Source organism: Erythrolamprus reginae, chromosome Z, assembly GCF_031021105.1.
Source record: "Erythrolamprus reginae isolate rEryReg1 chromosome Z, rEryReg1.hap1, whole genome shotgun sequence".
NCBI classification, from domain to species: Eukaryota; Metazoa; Chordata; class Lepidosauria; order Squamata; family Dipsadidae; genus Erythrolamprus; species Erythrolamprus reginae.
Window position 1 is genome coordinate 3,393,493 of NC_091963.1, and position 22,578 is coordinate 3,416,070.

Here is a 22,578-nt window from a genome sequence, read left to right on the forward strand (position 1 = left end):
AAAAGACCTCATGGTCCATCTAGTCTGCACTTATACTATTTCCTGTATTTTATCTTACAATGGATATACAGTATGTTCATCCCAGGCATGTTTAAATTCAGTTACTGTGGATTTACCAACCACGTCTGCTGGAAGTTTGTTCCAAGGATCTACTACTCTTTCAGTGAAATAATATTTTCTCACGTTGCTTTTGATCTTTCCCCCAACTAACTTCAGATTGTGTCCCTTTGTTCTTGTGTTCACTTTCCTATTAAAAACACTTCCCTCCTGAACCTTATTTAACCCTTTAACATATTTAAATGTTTTGATCATGTCCCCCCTTTTCCTTCTGTCCTCCAGTCCAGACTATACAGATTGAGTTCATTAAGTCTTTCCTGATGCTTAAGACCTTCCACCATTCTTGTAGCCGGTCTTTGGACCCGTTCAATTTTGTCAATATCTTTTTGTAGGTGAGGTCTCCAGAACTGAACACAGTATTCCAAATGTGGTCTCACCAGCACTCTATATAAGGGGATCACAATCTCCCTCTTCCTGCTTGTTATACCTCTAGCTATGTAGCCAAGCATCCTACTTGCTTATCAATGTATTGAGAGTATTGACTGATATGATTGTGTATGGCTAGGATTGCTCTTGACTAAGCTATTTTCCAAAGCAAATAATATTTATATACTTAATGTATCTGATTATCTGAATTATTACTTGTATCTCTGGTCTATCAGATGGGTATCTGCCACCTCCACTTTTCCTCTGTGTATCCTTGGTAACTCAAGGGTTACTCTGCACATTCCTCAATACTTAACAGTTTCCATCTGATGTATCAGGTGGAAACTGTTGTTTTTCTAAATTTGTGTCTAATTGTAATAGTAATAGTAATAATAATAATAATAGGTCCCAGTGGTCCTTGGCATGCTGGACGCAGTACCAAAGGATCTCAACGGACATTTGAAAACTGGCAGAATTGAAAAAAACTCCATCTGTCAACGCAAGATCTTGTTCACTGTGCTGTATTGTTTAAATAATAGTAATAATAATAACAAGAAGAAGAAGAAGAAGAAGAAGTTGGAGGTCTTCTTCTTGTTGTTCTTCTTGTTCTTGTTCTTCTACTTCTTCTTCTTCTCCTCCTCCTCCTCCTCCTTTGCTTGGGCAGGAAACCCTCCACTACTCCAGAAAGATGGTTATCCAACATCATCTTAAAAACGTCCAGTGTTGGAGCATTCACAACTTCTGGAGGCAAACTGTTCCAGTTAGGTTAATAGTAGATGAATAGTAGTTCCATACAGTGTTGGTGATTCTCTATTTGGCAGCCCCACTATTGATTGTTCCACACTCCCAACGTCACCATGGAGAACCTCCACAAAAGGAGGAAATTTGTGGTCCTCAGTAAAACCTTTGTATTCCCAAAATTGCTTTTGTGAATGTCAATTAAGGCAGTATTTCCCAACCTTGGCAACTTGAAGATATTTGGACTTCAACTCCCAGAATTCCCCAGCCAGCGAATGCTGGCTGGGGAATTCTGGGAGTTGAAGTCCAAATATCTTCAAGTTGCCAAGGTTGGGAAACACTGTATTAAGGGGTGAAATTTGTGGAGACTACCATAGCTGCAAGAGAAATCTTTTTCCACCCAACCCAAGGTTGCTATGGAGAACCTCTACCAAGTGATGGCATTTGTGGATAATAACCATAGCTGCAAATATTTAGAATTAAGATTTAGAATTCTTTATTGGCCAAGTGTGATTGGACACAGAAGGAATTTGTCTTTGGTGCAGATGCTCCCAGTGTACATAAAAGAAAATATACATTTGTCAAGAATCATGAGGTACAACACTTAATGATTGTCGTGGGGTTCAAATAAGCAATCAGGAAAAAATAATATTAATATAACTCTTCAGGATACAAGCAATAAATTACAGTCATAGGTTAAGGAGATGGGTGATAAGAATGATGAGAAAACCAATAGTTATAGTAATGCAGCCTTAGTGATTAGTTTGACCGTGTTGAAGGAAGTCTTCTCTCACTCAAGATTGTTATGGAGAATTTATTTATTTATTTATTTATTTGATTTTTATGACGCCCTTCTCCTTAGACTCAGGGCAGCTTACAACATGTGAGCAACAGCACTTTTTAACAGAGCCAGCCTATTGCCGCCACAATCTGGGTCCTCATTTGACCCACCTCGGAAGGATGGAAGGCTGAGTCAACCTTGAGCCGGTGATGAGATTTGAACCGCTGACCTTCAGATCTAAAAGTCAGCTTCAGTGGCCTGCAGTACAGCACTCTACCTATTGAAGGATGAAATAGGTGGAATACATCGTAGACCTAGAGGAAGTCTTCTCCTATTGAATTAAGAAACAAATTATGGAAGCCACTCGTGTGCTCAACATAGTTTCACCCATCACAAATGTTTTGGCTAAGTGAGACTGTTCATGGCCAGTCCCAGAAGAGGGAAGTCCAGTCATATTAAGAACATAAGAAGAGCCATGCTGAATTGGGCCAAAGCCCATCGAGTCCAGCATCCTGTGTCACACAGGGGCCCCCATTGTCCATGGGGATCTTGAGCAGAAAGAGGGCAAAACCCTACCTTTCCCTTGACCCCGAACAAATGGGACCCAAGGGAACCCTGCCTGCCTCAACCAACATAGAGGCAGCACTTGGACATTCGTTTCAATAACCACCTATGATACACTTGGCATCCATGAATCTGTCTAATCCTGCCTTGAAGCTATCCAGGCTGACAGCTGTCACGACCTCTTCTGGAAGTGAATTCCATAAACCGAGGACACTGGGTGAAGAAATATTTCCCTTTATTTGTCCTCACTTTCTTACCTATGAACTTTAGGGAGGGCCCCCTCTTCCTAGTATTGTGCGATAAAGAATTTTTCTCTATCCACCTTTTCTATCCCATGCATGATTTTATACACTTCGATCAAGTCACCCCTTAAACGCCGTCTTTCAAGGCTGAAGAGACCAAGGCGTTGCAACCTGGTATCATAAGGGAGGGGCTCCATTCCCACCTCATGAAAAGTCCTAACCTCAACTGATAATTTTCTGGTTAGCGATGTTAGCGAGATCATCTAGTTCTGGTAGACCACAAGAAAGAGGAAGAACAACGATTTGGGGGGTGGCTCCCAATTAATATCCTCAGGACCTTCGGAGAACCTTTCAAAATGTCTTCCAAAGTTGTTTTTAGCACCACCTGTTAGGACTTTAGTTCTGAGCCGGGGTGGGGGGGTAGTGCAGTAGTTAGAGTGCAGCACTGCAGGCTACTTCACCTAACTGCTAGCCGTCGTTCAGCAGTTCAAGCCTCACCACCGGCTCAAGGTTGAATCAGCCTTCCATCTTTCCAAGGTGGGTAAAATGAGGACCCAGATGGTTGGGGGCAAGAGGCTGATTCTGTAAACTGCTTAGAGAGGGTTATAAAAGCACTATGAAGCAGTATATAAGTCTAAATATGTATGCATTAATTATGATAATAAATAATAAATACAGCGGTACCTCTACGTAAGAACTTAATTTGTTCCGTGACCACATTCTTAAGTGGAAACGTTCTTAAGTAGAAGCAATTTTTCTCACGGGGATCAATGTAAAAGCAAATAATGCGTGCAAACCCATTTGGAAAGAAATAAAAGCTCGGAATTTGGGTGGGAGGAGGAAGAGGAAGAAGAGGAGGAGGAGAGTCGCTCCCAAAGGAAGAAGGTGAGGTTAGGGGAATCAAGAAAATCCAAAATTTTAAGGCTTAAAAAAATAAAAAGAGGGACTTTGAGGCAGCAAGGAGGAGCACACGTCTCCCACACACCCGGCGCGAGGCTGCCTCCCATCCCCTGGCTGCTGTTGCTGCTACCTGCTTCCTCTTCCTTCCCATGCTGAAGGGCTGCCCTCTCCTCTCACTCGCTCACTCACTTTGTAGCCGGCGCCTTTCCTTTGCTGTGGTGACTGAGCATTTATTTTCTCTGGGCGCTGGCAGAGGATTATTCCCTGTCCAAGTGCCCAGAGAAAGGAAAATGCTTCGTTCGCTCTGGACTGCCAAAGCCTCCTTAAGCGCCACCAAAAAGCTCCTCTGGCAGCCCAGATGGCCAGGATTAAAGGGGGAATGGCAGGAAACTGCCTGGGTCTTCGTGCCACTCTCAAATTCCCTGGGAAACTTTTTCAGACTCGGGTTCTTAAGTAGAAAATGGTTCTTAAGTAAAGGCAAAAAAATCTTGAACACCTGTTCTTATCTAGAAAAGTTCTTAAGTAGAGGCATTCTTAAGTAGAGGTACCACTATACTTTATTGTCATTGTATGTACAGTATATACACAGTATACCCATGCAACAAAATTTGCATGACACCAAAGATCAGTCTCAACATACATAACAATCCGAAAGAACCTACTCACCTTGCCACAATTTCCCACCTGAACCATATAACATCCACACACAGACCAGGTAGTATTGTCCAGCAGTTCACTGATGGTGACCCCCTGGTATAGGGGTAGGCAAAGTTGGCTCTTCTATGACTTGTGGACTTCAATTCCCGGAATTCCTGAGCCAATCACGCTAGCTCAGGAATTCTGGGAGTTGAAGTCCACAAATCACAGAAGAGTCAACTTTGCCTACCCCTGCCCTAGTACATTGTTCAGGGCAGTGATAGCTCTGGGATAAAAACTGTTCAGAAAACGTGTAGTCCGAGTTTTATTTATTCTGTATCTTCTGCCAGAAGACAGCAGTCCAAAGAGATTGTAAACAGGATGAGAAGAGTTTCTGAATGTATGTATGTATGTATGTATGTATGTATGTATGTATGTATGTATGTATGCATGCATGCATGCATGCATGGATGGATGGATCTATCTATCTATCTATCTATCTATCTATCTATCTATCTATCCATCCATCCATCCATCCATCCATCCATCCATCCATCCATCCATCCATCTATCTATCTATGTTTGTTATTTTTGGGGCCAGTTCCATCTTAATCTTGAGTTAATGGTGGTTTTGTACAATTCATTCCAGGGAGTATCTTTTGGGGGAATGAACATTCCCATGTCCTTCACAGTCAGAGTTAGTTGCCAGCTTTCCCTCCCCATTTGTATCTCAAACCTGTCATGGCAGATGTCTCTCTTCTTTTTGATGGATCTCCTAACCTGAGAAGGAGATTCTGAGATTTTCTTAACGGTGCTGAAGTTCAAGGAGGTGGATGAGGAGATTTTTGCTTTTCTTGACTTCCGACGATGCCTGAAAGGTTTAATTTAATTTATTAAATTTATAAGGTGTTCTGCCAAACTCTCTGGTAGGAGCCTCCTGAAAATTCAAGGGTACAAATTTCAGACACACACGTTTAAAAATTCAAAACAATGTTCTTTATCCCAAAATTCAAAATAAACTAAGCACTCTTTGTATTGCAAAGAGCACTCGTCCCAAAACAACCGGGTAGTCTGAACAATTTCCCTTAAGCAGTCATTAAGTACTTAGCTAGCAGCTGTGAAGAAACTTCACACCCCTTCTTCTGCCAACGAAGTGAGACACACACACAGACAGACAGACAGACACACACACACACACACACACACACGTTGCTCTGCTTTGGTTTCAAAGGCGTGAAAAATCACCAAAGTCCAGAAACCAGCAACACAGGATTCTTGACAAACTGCGATCAGATACTCTTCCACAAAGGCCAAACCCACATGCTGCTATTTATAACAGCAGCCCTAATTACTGGAGCCCCACCCAAACTCAGGTGGCCGCTCTTATCTCCTGTAATACATCCTTACTTGGTCTCTTCTATGCATAATTCTGTGTTTTCGTGGGTCCAAAACGTCTTCGTCAATGGAAGATAAGGGAGATTGACTGCCTGGGCTGTGTGCCAAGCCCCCCTCTGCCGAGTCACTCCCACCTTCTTCTTCGTCCGAGGAAACTAAACTCTGAACTGACTCTGTCGGCAATAACACAGACCTATGACATGTTGAAGTTTCCCCTGCATCCACCTCCACATTCCCTGGGGCAGGAGCTGGGCCAGAGCCAACCACAACATAAGGTTGGAGAAGGCTTGATCCTCCAGGAATCCTGGGGGGGCGATGAGACTGACTGAAGGCAGGCCAGAGGACATCAAGGAACAAGGGAGGTCCCCTATCCTGGTAGGATGGTTGACTACCAACGCAAGGATGGGTAGAGGACTCTGCAGACTCTGCCCGGAGGAACGGCCCAGAATTGGTTCTTTCCACATGTAGATTGGAGTCTTCACCAACATCATAAGGAAGCTTGTGTGTGTGTGTGTGTGTGTGTGTGTGTGTAGGTATGTAGGTATGTGTGTGTTGTGATATTGTTGTTGGGCTGTTGATGGAAATGGTGCTCAACACAACTTTGAGAGGTCTCTCCCAAGGGATTCTAGGAATTCTATGCAGAGAATATATGGACTTCAGGTGTGGATATCAAGGTGGGGCAATGGCAGGAGTGATGGAAGTTTTAGCTTTGTCAGCTCCTCTTGGTGAGGATGAGGGGCTTTAACTTTTTTAAAAGTTGTCTTAACAGCCCTTGACAACTGCAAGTTTTGTAATATTGGACAGCATTGTGTGTTTCCCCTGGAGCTAAGTCTAAACTTAGAGCATGCTAAATCTCTCTCTTTGTCTGTCTGTCCAACTTCTCTCCCTCCCTCTCTGCCTTCTTTCTTCCCTCCCTCCCTCCCTATCACCCTTCCTTCCTCCTTATTCTCCCTCCCTCCCACCCACATTAACTCTGTCCCTTCTTTTCCTTCCTTCCTTTCTCTATCCCTTCTTTTCTTCCACCCTCCCTCTTAACTCTGTCCTTTCTTCGCCTTCCTTCCCCCTCCCTCCCTACTCGCTCACTTATCTTCCTTCACTTCCTTCCTTTCTACCTCCCTCCCTTTTCTTTCTCTCTCACTATCCATTCTTCTCCTCCTTCTTTCCTTCCTTCCTTCCCTCCCTCCCTTATTCCTTCTTTTTCCTCTTCCCTCCTTCTTTCCTTTCTCACTCATTTTGTCCTCTCCCTGCCCCCTTCCTCCCACACTCATTCCCTTCCCCTCCTGCCTGCCTGCTTCTTTCCTTCCCTGACTCCCTTTTCTTTCACACTCCATCTTTTTCTCCCCCTCTCTCCCTCCTTCTTCCTTCCTTCCCCATCCCTCTCTCCTTACTCACTCAATCACTCATCTTCCCTTTGTTCCTTCCTTTCTACCTATCTGCCTTTTTCCCCCTCCCTCCCTCTTCTCCCTCCCTCTTTCACTAACTTTCCCTCCTTCCCCTTCCTTCCTCACTCACTTCCTCTTCTCTCTCCCTCCATTTCTTTCTTTAAATTAAAAGACCTGTGTTCTGATTTCAAAATGAATTTTAAAATATTGGTATGAAAATTCATAGAGGTTTTTCTTTCTGCATACATAGCCACCCACCCAATTTCATGGTGATGTGATTTGTCCCACCACCACCTCTTTCTATGGGCATGAAATTGTGGGTTTTGTTAAAATATGCCTTTGAGACAGCTTTGAAGATGTTTGTGGACTAGAAACTTGCAATATGTGAACTGAGCAGTGTGCAAGGAAAACCGCACCAACAGCCCTTGTTAAAAGCAAAACCTGAAAGAAATTTACATTCAAATGACCATCAAAACACCAACCTTGTATTTGTTAGTCTATTTTTTTTAAAAAAAATTCTATTTTGAAGTTTTTCAGTTTTCATCTTTAAGTTTCATTGGCAGGATATTTTACAGGTAGTTCTGGACTTATAACAGATCACTTAGTGACCATCCAAAGTTACAAAGGTGCTGAAAAAAGGGACCATTTTCCACACTTACGACAGTTGTAGCATACATGCTCACATAAATGAAAATCCAGATGCTTGGCAACTGATTCATACTTACGACGGTTGCAATGTCTGAGAAATCACGTGATCCCCTTTTTACGACCTTCTGACAAGCATAGTCAATGGGGAAGCCGGATTCACTTAACAACCATGTTGTTAGCTGAACAACTGCAGTGATTCACTTAGCAACTTGCCAAGAAAGGCCGGGGAGGGGGCAAAAGGTAACTATCTCACTTAGCGACAGCAAATTTGTTTGGTTTTGGTCGTAAGTCGAGGACTACCTGTATTTGAATCCAATTTCTTCTCCTTTTTTTCCCCAGTGGGAAAAACTGGCTAAAAAGAGAGAGAGAGAAAAGAAATTTCAAAACTACGCAATATTATTCCAAGGCAGATTATCACTCCATCAAATCCCGAATTTGACTCATGAGTTTCTTTGAAACATTTGGGGAAATGCTGGAGGTTTATTTTATTTCTTCTTCCACTTTTAAGATTCAAGTGCCTTTAATTTGATCTCCGGGTCTGTCTTTTTTGTTTGGGGAAACACTGGTTATTTTCTATTTTGAAGTTTTCCAGTTTTTATCTTTAGCTTTTATTGGCGGGATATTTTCCAGGTAGTCCTGGACTTACAACAGTTCACTTAGTGACCATTCAAAGCTACAAAGGTGCTGAAAAAAGGGACCGTTTTCCAGGTTCAGGAGGAAGGTGTTTTTAACAGGAAAGTGAACACAAGAACAAGGGGACACAATCTGAGGTTAGTTGGGGGAAAGATCAGAAGCAACATGAGAAAATATTATTTGACTGAGAGAGTAGTAGATGCTTGGAACAAACTTCCAGCAGTCACTGAATTTAAACATGCCTGGGATAAACACATATCCATCCTAAGATAAAATACAGGAAATAGTATAAGGGCAGACTAGATGGATCAGGAGGCCTTTTTCAGCTATTAATCTTCTATGTTTCTTTGTTTCTACAGTCTTATTGTATTCTTTTTTATTTGTTATCTAATACATACATACATACATACATACATACATACATACATACATACATACATACATATATGAATATTGCTTTGTAAAGGCAGACTAGATGGAGATCAGGAAGTCTTTTTTTGCCGTCAATCTTCTATGTTTCTGTGTTTCTATTTATTGAAATTAACATCCCCTCAATCGGTTGGCGATCCTTCAGTGATGAAAGCCTCCTGTGTTTGTGCCTGTGCTGGGCTGGGGGGCAAAACAGCTCCTGGATGTCCTCGGGTGAAGTCTGTTAAAGGCCGGTCCTCACTTTAAGACCGCAGTCAGGACCGGCTACTTCTGTGGCTCAGCAAGGAGGCTGCAGAGTTAAGGCCACACATGATAAAGTTGATTTAACTAACTGGCAGTGACTACATAATAGGAAGGAAGGAAAGGAGGGAAATGGAAAGGGAAGGAAAGAAGGAAAGGAAGGAGCAAAGAGAAGAGGGAGGGAGTGAATGAATGAGGAGGGAAGGGAGGGGGAGGGACGTGGGAATGATGGAGTGTGAATAAGTGAGTGAAGGAGATAGGGAGGGAGAAAGGAGAAAGGATGGAGAAAGAAAAAGGGATGGTGTGAGGAAGGAAGAGAAAAGAAGAGGGAGGGAGGGAGGGAGGAAGGAAGGAAGGAAGGAAGGAAGGAAGGAAGGAAGGAAGGAAGGAAGAGGGTGGGAGTGTGGAAGGAAAGAAGGAAGGAAGGGAAAGAGTGAGTGTGAGTGAGTGAGTGAAAGAGAGAGGAAGGAAGGAAAAAGGAAGGAGGTAGGAAGAGAAGAGGGAGTGAGGAAGGAAGAGCAAAGGAAGGAAGAAGAGGAAGTGAGTGAGGAGGGAGGAGAAGGAGGCAGGGAGGACAGAAGTATGGAGAAGAGGGAGGGAGTGTGGAAGGAAGGAAAGAAGGGAAGGGAAGGAAGGAAGGAAAGTAGTGATTGTGAGTGAGTGAGTGAGTGAGTGAGTGAAAGAGAAGAGGGAGTGAGGAAGGAAGGAAGAGCAAAGGAAGGAAGGAGAAGAGGAAGTGAATGAGGAGGGAGGAGAAGGAGGCAGGGAGGATGGAAGGAAGGAGAAGAGGGAGGGAGGAAGAAGTGAGAGGGAGAGAGGAAGGAAGGAAGGAAGAAGAAAGGAAAAAGGGAGGAAGCGTAGGAAGGAAAAAGGGGAGGGGAGGGGAAGAAAGGAAAGAAAGTCACCTCCCCACAAGATGTTAATAACCAGATTTCGCATTTCAATTTCCCCCAAAGGGCTAAAGAACTGCTGAAGTTATTCTGGTTTTCTTTTGTCTTGACTAATCCCGGGTTATCCAGGCTCCCTTCCCCTCTCAGCCTTAGAGGAAGAGGAAATATTGCTTGCTTGAACAGGACACAAACAAACAAACACACACACAAAATCTAAGTTCAGACCCAAAGCCAAACACACACACCTCCCAAAGACAAGAAAGATGAACTGTCTCTCTCTTCTAGCAACCTGGCAGGGATTTGCGAGAGAAGCAGAAAAAGAGAGAGTTGGGTGGAGGGAGAGAGAGAGAGACAAGTGATTTGCTGAAATCTGGGCAGCCCCGGGGGCACTGGAAGCCAACGGGTGTGATTTAAAGTTGATCTTTTAAAGTGTGATTTAAGTTGATCCTTTAAAGTGTTTGCACTGGGGCTTTGTTTGCTTGCCTTGCATCAGAGAACCTGGTTAGGGCAATACTTTCATCTAAGTCTTTAATGAGGGCTTGAACAGGGACAACAACCGGGGGAAAATATTCAGACGGTTCCCAAAATTGCAGGTAGATCTCCTTGTGTTAAAACTGACAGCTTTGTAGTTGTGTTTAAAAAACAAACAAACAACCACAACCTTGTGAACTTCTAGAGGTGAAGTTTTCTCTGATCCACACATCTGGCCAGGTGGAGTGCAGCTTTGGTTTGCAAACATTAATATTTATAGATATATTTTCTTTCTTTCTTTCTTCTTTCTCTCTCTCTCTCCCTCCCTCCCTCCCTTCTTCCCACCCACCCACCCATCCATCCATTCATTCAAGGGACCGAAATAGCATCTGTCTATTATTCTTTGCGTTTTATTTCCCCCCCCCCAAATAATAATAATTATTGATTAGCTTCAATTACAAATAATGAAGCTAATGAAATTCTGAGAGACCAAAACAACCCAAATGAATATTTGGCTCACAGACATAATTAAATAAGTTCAGCAAGTCGTCAGCTTACATCCTTCCTTCCTTCCTTCCCTCCCTCCTTCCCTCTCTCCTTTCTTTCTTTCTCTTTCTTCCTCCCTCCATTCATTCATTCTTTCATTCATTCATTCAATTTCTAACTAGTTTCCTTTCAACTTTCATCCCAAGGAACCAAAATAGCATCTGCCTATTATTCTTTGCATTTTATTTCCACCAAAAATAATAATTATTATTCATTAACTTCATTTACAAATAATGAAGCTAATGAAATTCTGAGAGACCAAAACAGCCCAAATGAATACTGGCTTGCAGACATAATTAAGTAAGTTCAGCAAGTCCTCGGCTTACAACAGTTAGTCTATGGACCGTTTGAAGTAACGAGGGTGCTGAAAAAAATGACTTATGATTGTTTTTCACTTACCGCCCTTGCAGCCTCCTCCATGGTCACATGACAGAGATTCAGATGGTTGGAAACTGTCTTGTACTTATGACAGTTGTAGCGTCCTGAGTCACATGATCTCCTTTGGTGACCTTTGATCACAAAAGTCAACAAGTCAACGAAACAGTGGAAGTGATGTGCCGGTGCCTGGAGGTTGTTGGGGTCTGGATGGGTGTCAACAGACTCAAACTCAACCCTGATAAGATGGAGTGGCTGTGGGTTTTGCCTCCCAAGGACAATCCCATCTGTCTGTCCATTACCCTGGGGGGGGAATCATTGACCCCCTCAGAGAGGGTTTGCAACTTGGGCGTCCTCCTCGATCCACAGCTCACATTAGAGAAACATCTTTCAGCTATGGCGAGGGGGGCGTTTGCCCAGGTTCGCCTGGTGCACCAGTTGCGGCCCTATTTGGACCAGGAGTCACTGCTCACACTCATGCCCTCATCACCTCGAGGCTCGACTACTGTAATGCTCTCTACATGGGGCTACCTTTGAAGAGTGTTCGGAAACTTCAGATCGTGCAGAATGCAGCTGCGAGAGCAATTATGGGCTTCTCTAAGTACGCCCATGTTTCACCAACACTCCGCAGTCTGCATTGGTTGCTGATCAGTTTCCGGTCACAATTCAAAGTGTTTGTTATGACCTATAAAGCCCTACATGGCATCGGACCAGAATACTTCCGGGACCACCTTCTGCCACACAAATCCCAGCAACCCGTTAGGTCCCACAGAGTGGGCCTTCTCCGGGTCCTGTCAACTAAACAATGTCGGTTGGCGGGACCCAGGGGAAGAGCCTTCTCTGTGGCGGCCCCAACCCTCTGGAACCAGCTCCCCCCGGAGATCAGAATTGCCCCCACCCTCCTCGCCTTTCGTAAGCTCCTTAAAACCCACCTCTGTCGTCAGGCTTGGGGGAATTGAGATATTCTCTTCTCCCTAGATCTATACAATTTATGCATGGTATGTTTGTGTGTATGCTTTGCTTTTTAAATAAGGGTTTTTTTAGTTAGATTTGTCATTCATTGTTTTGTTTTTGCTGTGAGCCGTCTCGAGTCTTCAGAGAGGGGCGGCATACAAATCTAATAAATAAAATAAATAAGTTAACAACCACTAAGAACTGCAGTGATTCACTTACCAACCATGGCAAGAAAAGTCATAAAGTGGGGCAAAACTCACTGAACAACTGTTTCGCTTAGCAACGGAAATTTTGGCTCAGTTTTGTTCATAAGGTTGAGGATTACCTGTATTTGCTAACTCTTTGAGGGAGTTCAGAAATGTGAAATTTAAATAAAAATAAAATAAATAAACTTCCTTTTCTTCTTAAAATCATCTCAAGAAATAGTACATGATATTTTCACTTCCTCCTCATTTTGTCTTCGCCACAAAGATTATTATATTGTCATTCATTCATTCATTCATTCATTCATTCATTCATTCTTTCTTTCTTTCATTCAACCATTCCATCCATCCATCCATCAGCCTAATTTACTAATTACAGGCAGTCCTCAATTTATGACCACAATTGACCTCAAAATTTCTGTGGCTAAGCAAGAGAGTTGTTAAGTGTGTTTTGTCCCACTTTGCGACCCTTCTTGCCATGGTTGTTAAGTGAATCAGTGCAGTTGTTAAGTTAGTTACATAGTTCTTGAGTGAATCTGGATTCCCCATTGACTTTGCTCCCAAATCGGACCTCTGGTCGCCGTGGATTGTGGGAGGAAAAAACCCTTTGCTCGGAGGCTTCTGAGCATGCACAGAGGGTGATTTCCGGGTGTTTTGCATGGCAGAATTATGTACAAAACACGCATTTCCATCACAATGAGAACTGGTAGAGAAGGTAAGTGTAACCCAACCCTGCTTGAAAGTGTGAAAAAGCAGTCCTAAGTTACTTTTTTCCATGCTGTTGTAACTTCAAATGGTCACTAAACAAACATCTGTAAGTCAGGGATTTGCAGTAGTTTCCTTTCAGTTTTCACCCCAAGAGACCAAACAGCGCAAAACTATTTCTCTTCTTTTGTGTTATTTTTCACATCGACTTTGTGAGGCCAGGTTGTTAAGTTCAGATATCTTGATGTGCTGGCAGGTTTTGAGAGAGGCAAAACTACATTTCACTCTCCAGAAAGTTGGGAAAATTCTAAGCATGATATTTTTCTCTCTTGGGGCCCTGCAAATTTGCCCACTGAGCAACAACTTTGCAACTAGTCTTTGGGAATCTTGAGGGATCATGTCATCCTCTCAAAAATTCCTTGGAATTGCCAACTCATTCTGATTTTATCTGACAGTCAGGAATTGCCCCAGGCTGGGGGGAGGAAGCAATATTTCCCACAACAGGGTGTTGATTTTAGCATTGCATTGCCAATATTTGGGCAAATATGTTTTTTCTTCCTATTTGAAAAAAATTTCAATTAGCAATCTTTGATCTTACTCATTATCTACTCATGGTTTTGGTAGATGACACTGGGGAGCAAAAAAGGATATATCCGTTTTAAGGCTTGCCCATTTTTCAAGATGGTCCGTTTTATTCATTTATATCTACTTACATTCTGCTGTACAACTAATTCCCACAACACTGTCAAATAATTTACTCAGACTGTATTATTATTATTATCATTATCATTATTCTTTTCCTTACTAGTATCTCTCTCTCTCTCTCTCTCTCTCTCTCTCTCTCTCTTTTCAGTGGTGTTGGAACTTTATTTATTTATTTTATTTTATTAGATTTGTATGCCGCCCCTCTCCAGAGACTCGGAACAGCTCACAACAAAAAACAATACATTAAAACAATTTAAAATCCTTAATATAAAAGACAATCATACATCTCATACAGACCATACATAAAGCGGAACGGCCCAGGGGAATCAATTCCCCCATGCCTGACGGCAGAGGTGGGTTTTGAGGAGTTTGCAAAAGGCAAGGAGGATGGGGGCAATTCTAATCTCCAGGGGGAGCTGGTTCCAGAGGGTGGAGCTGCCACAGAGAAGGCTCTTCCCCTGGGTCCCGCCAGACGGCATTGTTTTGTCGACGGGACCTGGAGAAGGCCAACTCTGTGGGACCTAACTGGTTGCTGGGATTCGTGCGGCAGAAGGTGGTCCCGGAGGCTTCATAGGTCATAACCAACACTTTGAATTGTGACCGGAAACTGATCGGCAACCAATGCAGACTGTGGAGTGTTGTTGTGACATGGGCATACCTGGGGAAGCCCATGATTGCTCTTGCAGCTGCATTCTGCACGATCTGAAGTTTCTGAACACCCTTCAAAGGTAGCCCCCTGTAGAGAGCGTTACATTGAATGGTCATTTACTGAAATGTTGTAAGTTGAGGACTACATGCACTGAAATTGCAGCTAGCCTTAACTTACAACATTTAATAATGGTTTGTAGTTACAACAGCAGTGGAAAAAAGTAATCTATGACTATTTTTCACACTACTGACCATTGCAGTATCATGCCCTTCATGGCATCGGACCAGAATATCTCCGAGACCGCCTCCTGCCGCACGAATCCCAGCGACCGATTAGGTCCCACAGAGTGGGCCTTCTCCGGGTCCCGTCAACTAAACAATGCTGGTTGGCGGGTCCCAGGGGAAGAGCCTTCTCTGTGGCGGCGCCGGCTCTCTGGAACCAACTCCCCCCGGAGATTAGAACAGCCCCTACTCTTCCTGCTTTCCGAAAACTCCTTAAGACTCACCTTTGCCGTCAGGCATGGGGAAACTAAACATCTCCCCTGGGCATGTTAATTATACATGGTATGCTTGTGTGTGTGTTTGCTATTACATGGGGTTTTCTTAAATCGTTAAATATTTTAATTTTAATTAATTGGATTGTTGTGACTGTTTTTACTTGTTGTGAGCCGCCCCGAGTCTTCGGAGAGGGGCGGCATACAAGTCCAACTAATAAATAAATAAATAAATGTGATCATGAATCGTATTTATGACGGCCACAGTCTCTTTTTGTGACCTTCTGACAAGCAAAGTCAATGGAGAAACCAGATTCACTTAACAACCACATGACAAATTTAATAAGGGATTCACTTAAAAACTACGTCAACAAATGTGGGCCAAACTCACTTAACAACCGTCTCGCTTGGCAATGGGGAGTTTGTCCTCCACCTTTAAGATAAAAGTCTATGCAGAAAAACGAAGATGCACTAGGAAACGCCACTTGTCGACTTCAGAAAATTGGGAATTTTGTGTGTGTGCTTCTTTTTTCACATCCGTTGTACAAACCGGTGTTTTTTTTAAAGGGGTCCAACTCATTGATGATGCTAGGAGTTGTCATAATATCTTTCTTCGCTTTCTCATCAACTTCTGATTCACCCCTTTTGAAAAGAAGAAAAGGTGGCTTACGAATTCAACATTTTGTGTTACGAAATTTTGTCCTAAGATAAAATATAGGAAATAGTATAAGGGCAGACTAGAGGGGCCAGGAGGTCTTTTTCTGCCATCAATCTTTGATGTTTCTATATTTATATTGTCCCATTGTCTTCTTTTTTATCTGTTATCTAATACATGCATAAATAATAATAATAATAATAATAATAATAATAATAATAGTAGTAGTAGTAGCAATAGTAGTAGTAGTAGTAGTAATAGTAATAGTAATAATAAAGGGTTGATATTCCTGGAGGCGTCGGCAATATGGTAAATGATTTAGCTTTACTAGATAAATGGTCAAAGCAATGGAAACTGCAGTTTAATGTTTCCAAATGTAAAATAATGCACTTGGGGAAAAGGAATCCTCAATCTGACTATTGTATTGGCAGTTCTGTGTTAGCAAATACTTCAAAAGAAAAGGATTTAGGCGTAGTGATTTCTGACAGTCTCAAAATGGGTGAACAGTGCAGTCAGGCAGTAGGGAAAGCAAGTAGGATGCTTGGCTGCATAGCTAGAGGTATAACAAGCAGGAAGAGGGAGATTATGATCCCGCTATATAGAATGCTGGTGAGACCACATTTGGAATACTGTGTTCAGTTCTGGAGACCTCACCTACAAAAAGATATTGACAAAATTGAACGGGTCCAAAGACGGGCTACAAGAATGGTGGAAGGTCTTAAGTATAAAACGTATCAGGAAAGACTTAATGAACTCAATCTGTATAGTCTGGAGGACAGAAGGAAAAGGGGGGACATGATCGAAACATTTAAATATATTAAAGGGTTAAATAAGGTCCAGGAGGGAAGTGTTTTTAATAGGAAAGTGAACACAAGAACAAGGAGACACAATCTGAGGTTAGTTGGGGGAAAGATCAAAAGCAACATGAGAAAATATTATTTTACTGAAAGAGTAGTAGATCCTTGGAACAAACTTCCAGCAGACGTGGTAGATAAATCCACAGTAACTGAATTTAAACATGCCTGGGATAAACATATATCCATCCTAAGATAAAATACAGAAAATAGTATAAGGGCAGACTAGATGGACCATGGGGTCTTTTTCTGCCGTCAGACTTCTATGTTTCTATGTACAGTAATAATAATTTATTAGATTTGTATGCCGCCCCTCTCCGAAGACTCGGGGCGGCTCACAACAATAACAATGTGCAATGTAACAAATCTAATATTTAAAAGGAAGTATCTAAAAACCCGTCATTTAAAAACCATACATCACAAATATACCATACATAAAACTATATAAGCCGGGGGGAGATGTCTCAATTCCCCCATGCCTGGCGATATAGGTGGGTCTTAAGCAATTTACGAAAGACATTGCTTTGTCCAGGTGAATATCCTGCTTTAAAGCACTGGTCCATCCAACATGCGAAGACAAAGATTGAATATTCCCAGGGTGTCATTATTGGGTTCCTTACTGGTACAGGCTACATTGTGCACTACTAGTAAAGAAACAGTGATGTGTGCAGAGCTGTGGGTGACTGGCAGGCAGGCGCACCCGTCCTGGTGAGATTTTGCTTTTGCACATGCGCAGGAAACAAAATCTCACACAAGAGGACACACACACATGAGAGAAATTTTGGCCATTTTTTTTGCTTCCGCGCTTGCAGCAGATTTCCTGGTGCACGAGAAAAAAATAGGATGCACACGAGAGAGATTTTGGTGATTTTTTTTGCTTCTCTGCATGGGCGGAAGAAAAAATAACCGAAATCTCGCACATGTGCGCATCTTCTCACGAGATTTTGCTTCATGCGCATGTACAGAAGGGACGCACTTGCCCGCCTGCCAGTCACTCAGAGCTGCGCACGCATCGCACTGGTAGTGGTGGTAAGCAGTAATGGGCAGCCAAATTTTTTACTGACACACTGTGGGTGTGGCTTATTTTGTGGGTGTGGCTTGATGGTCATGTGACTGGGTTGGAGTGGCTTGCCGGCCATGTGACCAGGTGGGAGTGGCTTGAATGATCATCATCGTGCAAGTGAACTGTTAAGTCCTCGACTTACAACCTCAGCAGTGTCATTTGCTGGGGTGACAACTTGCTTCGTGTTTCCCGCGCTCTCCTTGCTGGGTCGCCACTTGTCTCAGGCTGGGTAGCTAGGCGGATGGTTGCTGATCAGCTGTTGAGAAAAGAGGGGGGAGGAAATGGGAGTAGGATGGGAGTGGGGGAATGGTCAGCTGGAGCTGGGCACACAGCTTCATTTCCGCCGGTGGAACTGTGTTCCACCCTGTCCTGCCAGCTGCCCACCCCTGGTGACTGCCTTTTTCTAAATAACTTTTTAATGGGGTTTAATTTTAGATAATGTTTTAGTTTTAGAGAATGTTTCACTTCTTTTTTTTTATCCCTTTGTATCGATTTATTATTATTATTATTATTATTATTATTATTATTATTATTATGTCAATACAACACAGCAAACGAGATCACTATGATGGATTTCGTATTTCATCACCAGTCGGGCGCTTCCCAAGCACCTAGGACTGCGTGATGTAGTGGCGAATTATGTTTGCCGATCCCAGGAAAGTGGCCTTTTGCAATTGACAGATGGAGATTTTGTCAATTCCGATGGTTTTCAAATGTCCGCTGAGATCCTTTGGTACTGCGCCCAGCGGGCCAAGTACCACTGGGACCACTTTCACTGGCTTATGCCAGAGTCGTTGCAGCTCGATTTTTAGATCTTCGTATTTTATTAATTTCTCTAGCTGCTTCTCCTCAATTCTGCTGTCTCCTGGGATTGCGATGTCGATGATCCATACTTTCTTTTTCTCCACAATCAGGATGTCTGGTGTGTTATGCTTCAGAATTCGGTCAGTCGGAAGTCCCACAGTAGTTTTGCTTGTTCATTTTTGACCACTTTTTCGGGCTTATGATCCCACCAGTTCTTTGCCCCACTGGTAAATGGTAGTTCCGGCACAAGTTCCAGTGGACTGGAATTATTATTATTATTATTATTATTATTATTATTATTATTATTATTATTATTATTAATGACATTTGTATGCCGCCCCTCTCCGGAGACTCGGAGCTGCTCACAACAACAAAACAGTTCTTTGGGATTGGGTGGCATAAAGGTGAAAAAATAAATTAAATAAATAAATAAAATAAATAAACACACACACACACAGTGTGTCATAAATGACCATAAGAGACTCCCTGTAAGTTCTCACCCACCTTGGTTCTTCTTGTGGAGGCTTCAAGGTGAGGCAGATGGAGGAGACTCCTTTTGAGGAACGAATTTCTGACTCTTGCCCTTTCCTGTCTGTTTTTTTTGGAAGGTCTTTGGCCATCGGTCATCAATACTCTTCGCTGGGCACTCAGCCCATTCTCTGCGGGAGCATCCCTGGTCTAGTGCCCAAGCAGCTTCGATTCTGCAGGAACTACGTCCAGATTATGCCCAGCGTGGCCGAAGGAGTGAAGATTGGCATTCAGGAATGCCAGCACCAATTCCGTGGAAGGAGGTGGAACTGTACCACGGTCAATGACAGCTTGGCCATCTTTGGACCGGTGTTAGATAAAGGTGAGTGTCCAGCAGTGATGGGCTTCTACGGGTACGGTCAGGCACGCAAAACCAGTAGAAAAAAATTGATTTCCCCCCCCCCCTCTGGGCTCCTAGTATGTTTTTCCTATCACAGTAAATGAGGTTGAATGTGTATAAATTTAGAAGAGCTTGATGTGAGTGACATAAAGTTGGCCAACTTTAAGCAAGTCACATGACCTTTAAGACACACCTCTAGTCACATGATAGCCAAGCCACTCCCATCTGGTCACATGGCCAGCAAGCCACACCCACAAAACAAGCCATGCCCACAAAACAAGCCACGCCCACAGTGTGGCAGCAAAAAACTTTTGCAGCCCTTCACTGGTATCATTTTAGAATAAGGAGGGAGGGTACGAAGGGGGATCAAAGGTTGGGTAGGAAAAGAGGACTTTGTAGAAATGAAGGAAGGTAGTGGTAGAATGTCTTGGTTCTTCCTTGGTTCATGACAAGATTAGGGTGAAGTTGTGTGGACTTCTGGAGGGTTCATCCGTGTGGTTGTATAATTTGAGCAGTTTCCAGCGAAGGATAAATCTGGTGAGATCAGCAGAGGTTACCTTAGGCACTCCATGAAAATGGAATTAAGATCTGTGGTCTTGTGAAACCAGCAGAGAGACTACCTTAGGCATTTCAGGGAATTAAGAGCTGTGGTGCCTCCTCTTTCTCCTCCTCTTCCTCGTTCTCTTTGTCTATATTCTGACCCACTCCTCCTCCTCCTTGTCTAACCTCTCCTTCTCCTCTTTTTCCTTCCCCTTCTCCTCCTCCATCTCTACCCTTTCCCTCTCTCATCAATTTTTTCCTTCTCCTCTTTTTTCCATGTCTTCCTCTCCTCTTTCCCTCCCCCTCCTTCTCCATGTCTATCATTCTCATCTATCTCCTCCTCCTCTTTTCCTCTACTCTTTCTTTCTCTTTATCATCTATCCTTCTCCTCAATTTCTACCATTCTTATCTATCTTCTTTCTCCTCCTCCTCTCTCTTCCCCTCTTCCTCGCTCTTTCCTTCTCTTTCTTGTCTATCCTCCTCCTCCTCTCTTCCTCTACTCTTTCTTTCTCTTTCTCATCTATCTCCTCCTCCTCTCTTCCTCTACTCTTTCTTTCTCTTTATCATCTATCCTTCTCCTCGATTTCTACCATTCTTATTTATCTTCCTTCTCCTCTTCCTCCTCTCTCTTCCCCTCTTCCTCACTCTTTCCTTCTCTTTCTTGTCTATCCTCCTCCTCCTCACCTACTCCTGCTTGTCTATTTTTCCTTCTTCTTCTTATCTATCTCTCCTCTTCCCGCTCCTCTCCCTCCCCGTCTCTTCCTCCATCCCTACTCTTCATCTTTCTCCTCCTTGTCTACCGCCTCTTCCTCCATGTCTACTATTCTCTTCCTCCTTGTCTACTTTCTCCTCTCTTTACTATGTGTCTTCTCCTCTCTCCCTTCCCCTTCTCCACCTTTCCCCTTCTCCTTCTCCTCATCTATCTCCTCCTCTTTCCTCCCCCCTCCTCAAAGTAATCATCCAAATTGGGTCTCCGAGAGAGGCCTACTCAGGGTGCTGGTGGTGGCGGCGATACTATTTCATAACTGAAGAATGTTGTCCCTGGAGGCAGAAAACAACCCCCCTACTTACAACAGCAGCCGGCTGGGTCGGTTGGGGGCTGGGAGGTGAACAAGGATTAAACATCTCAGCTACATTTTTTAGGGTGCCCTCGAGGGGAGGGGGACATACTTCTGCTCAGAAGGGAAAGATTTCAGCAACGCCAGCCTTCTCCTCTACCTCCCTCCTGTCCTATCGGCCACAAATACAAACGTCATCCTCACACACCAGGGTCCACAATCCCACTTACAACCCACACCAAAGATAAATGTCCTTCAGTTTCAAGGGAGAGTTGATGTCTCCCAGGAAACTTAAGAGCTGCCAGCCTGGACTGCTGCACTGCCCTCTGTAGGGGGGAGCTGCCCTTGGTACGTATCTTTCGACCGATTGCAAAATGCAGTGCTTTTGTGCAAGTCTGGATTCGCACACAGGTCGCCTCTTGGCGTTGGCTTGCAGGCCCAATTCAAGGTGCTGGTGGTAGGTTATTTGAACGACTGTCATTACCCAATTGCATTAGGGGTAGTGATTTCTCAAAATGGGTGAACAATGCGGTCAGGCGGTAGGGAAAGCAAGTAGGATGCTTGGCTGCATAGCTAGAGGTATAACAAGCAGGAAGAGGGAGATTATGATCCCACTATGTAGAGCGCTGGTGAGACCACATTTGGAATAATACTGTGTTCAGTTCTGGAGACCTCACCTACAAAAAGATATTGACAAAATTGAACGGGTCCAAAGACGGGCTACAAGAATGGTGGAAGGTCTTAAGCATAAAACGTATCAGGAAAGACTTAATGAACTCTACCTGTATAGTCTGGAGGACAGAAGGAAAAGGGGGGACATGATCGAAACATTTAAATATGTTAAAGGGTTAAATAAGGTCCAGGAGGGAAGTGTGTTTAATAGGAAAGTGAACCCAAGAACAAGGGGACACAATCTGAAGTTAGTTGGGGGAAAGATCAAAAGCAACGTGAGAAAATATTATTTTACTGAAAGAGTAGTAGATCCTTGGAACAAACTTCCAGCAGACGTGGTTGATAAATCCACAGTAACTGAATTTAAACATGCCTGGGATAAACATAGATCCACTGTAAGATAAAATACAGGAAATAGTATAAGGGCAGACGAGATGGACCAAGAGGTCTTTTTCTGCCGTCAGTCTTCTATGTTTCTATGTTTCTACCCAACCCACCAGAGGAGAAAGGCAGGAGATGGTTATGGGTCCCATCTTTTTTTATATATATATAATATTTTTTATTATTTTATGTAAACAAAACAATACAAACAGTAAAAAAAACCAACAACAAATAACATACAGAGGAGCTACAGTTGCTCCGCTCAAAAGTAGAAATCTTTTTTATACAAAAAGGAAAAACTAATTGTAAATTAGATCAAATCAGAGAAATACATTCTAATGTAAAACGTCACTACATAGCTTGTTCTTTCTAATAAGGTTTATGGGTCCCATCTTTTAAGGAGGTCCAGGTTAGGCAAAGTTGGCTCTTCTATGACTTGTGGACTTCCACTCCCAGAATTCCAGAGCCAATCGTGCTATCTCAGGAATTATGGGAGTTGAAGTCCACATGTCATAGAAGAGCCAAGTTTGCCTACCCCGATGCGGTCGGACACAGAAGAAGGGCCTTCTCCATGGCGGCTCCCTCCCCAATGGAGATTAAGATTGGTCTCCGGTTTGAGAC

The 22,578-nt window shown here is 43.2% G+C and overlaps 1 protein-coding gene across 1 annotated transcript in view; it reads left to right on the forward strand.

Annotated features, from left to right (window-relative positions):
• Positions 1 to 22,578, forward strand: part of WNT3A (Wnt family member 3A) — an 83,576-nt gene that overhangs the window by 27,531 nt on the left and 33,467 nt on the right. Inside the window, exon 2 of the mRNA XM_070729617.1 lies at positions 19,047 to 19,288. Within this exon, the coding sequence (XP_070585718.1) occupies positions 19,162 to 19,288 (127 nt within the window). The 5' untranslated portion in view covers positions 19,047 to 19,161. The remainder of the gene's footprint in view (positions 1 to 19,046; positions 19,289 to 22,578) is intronic.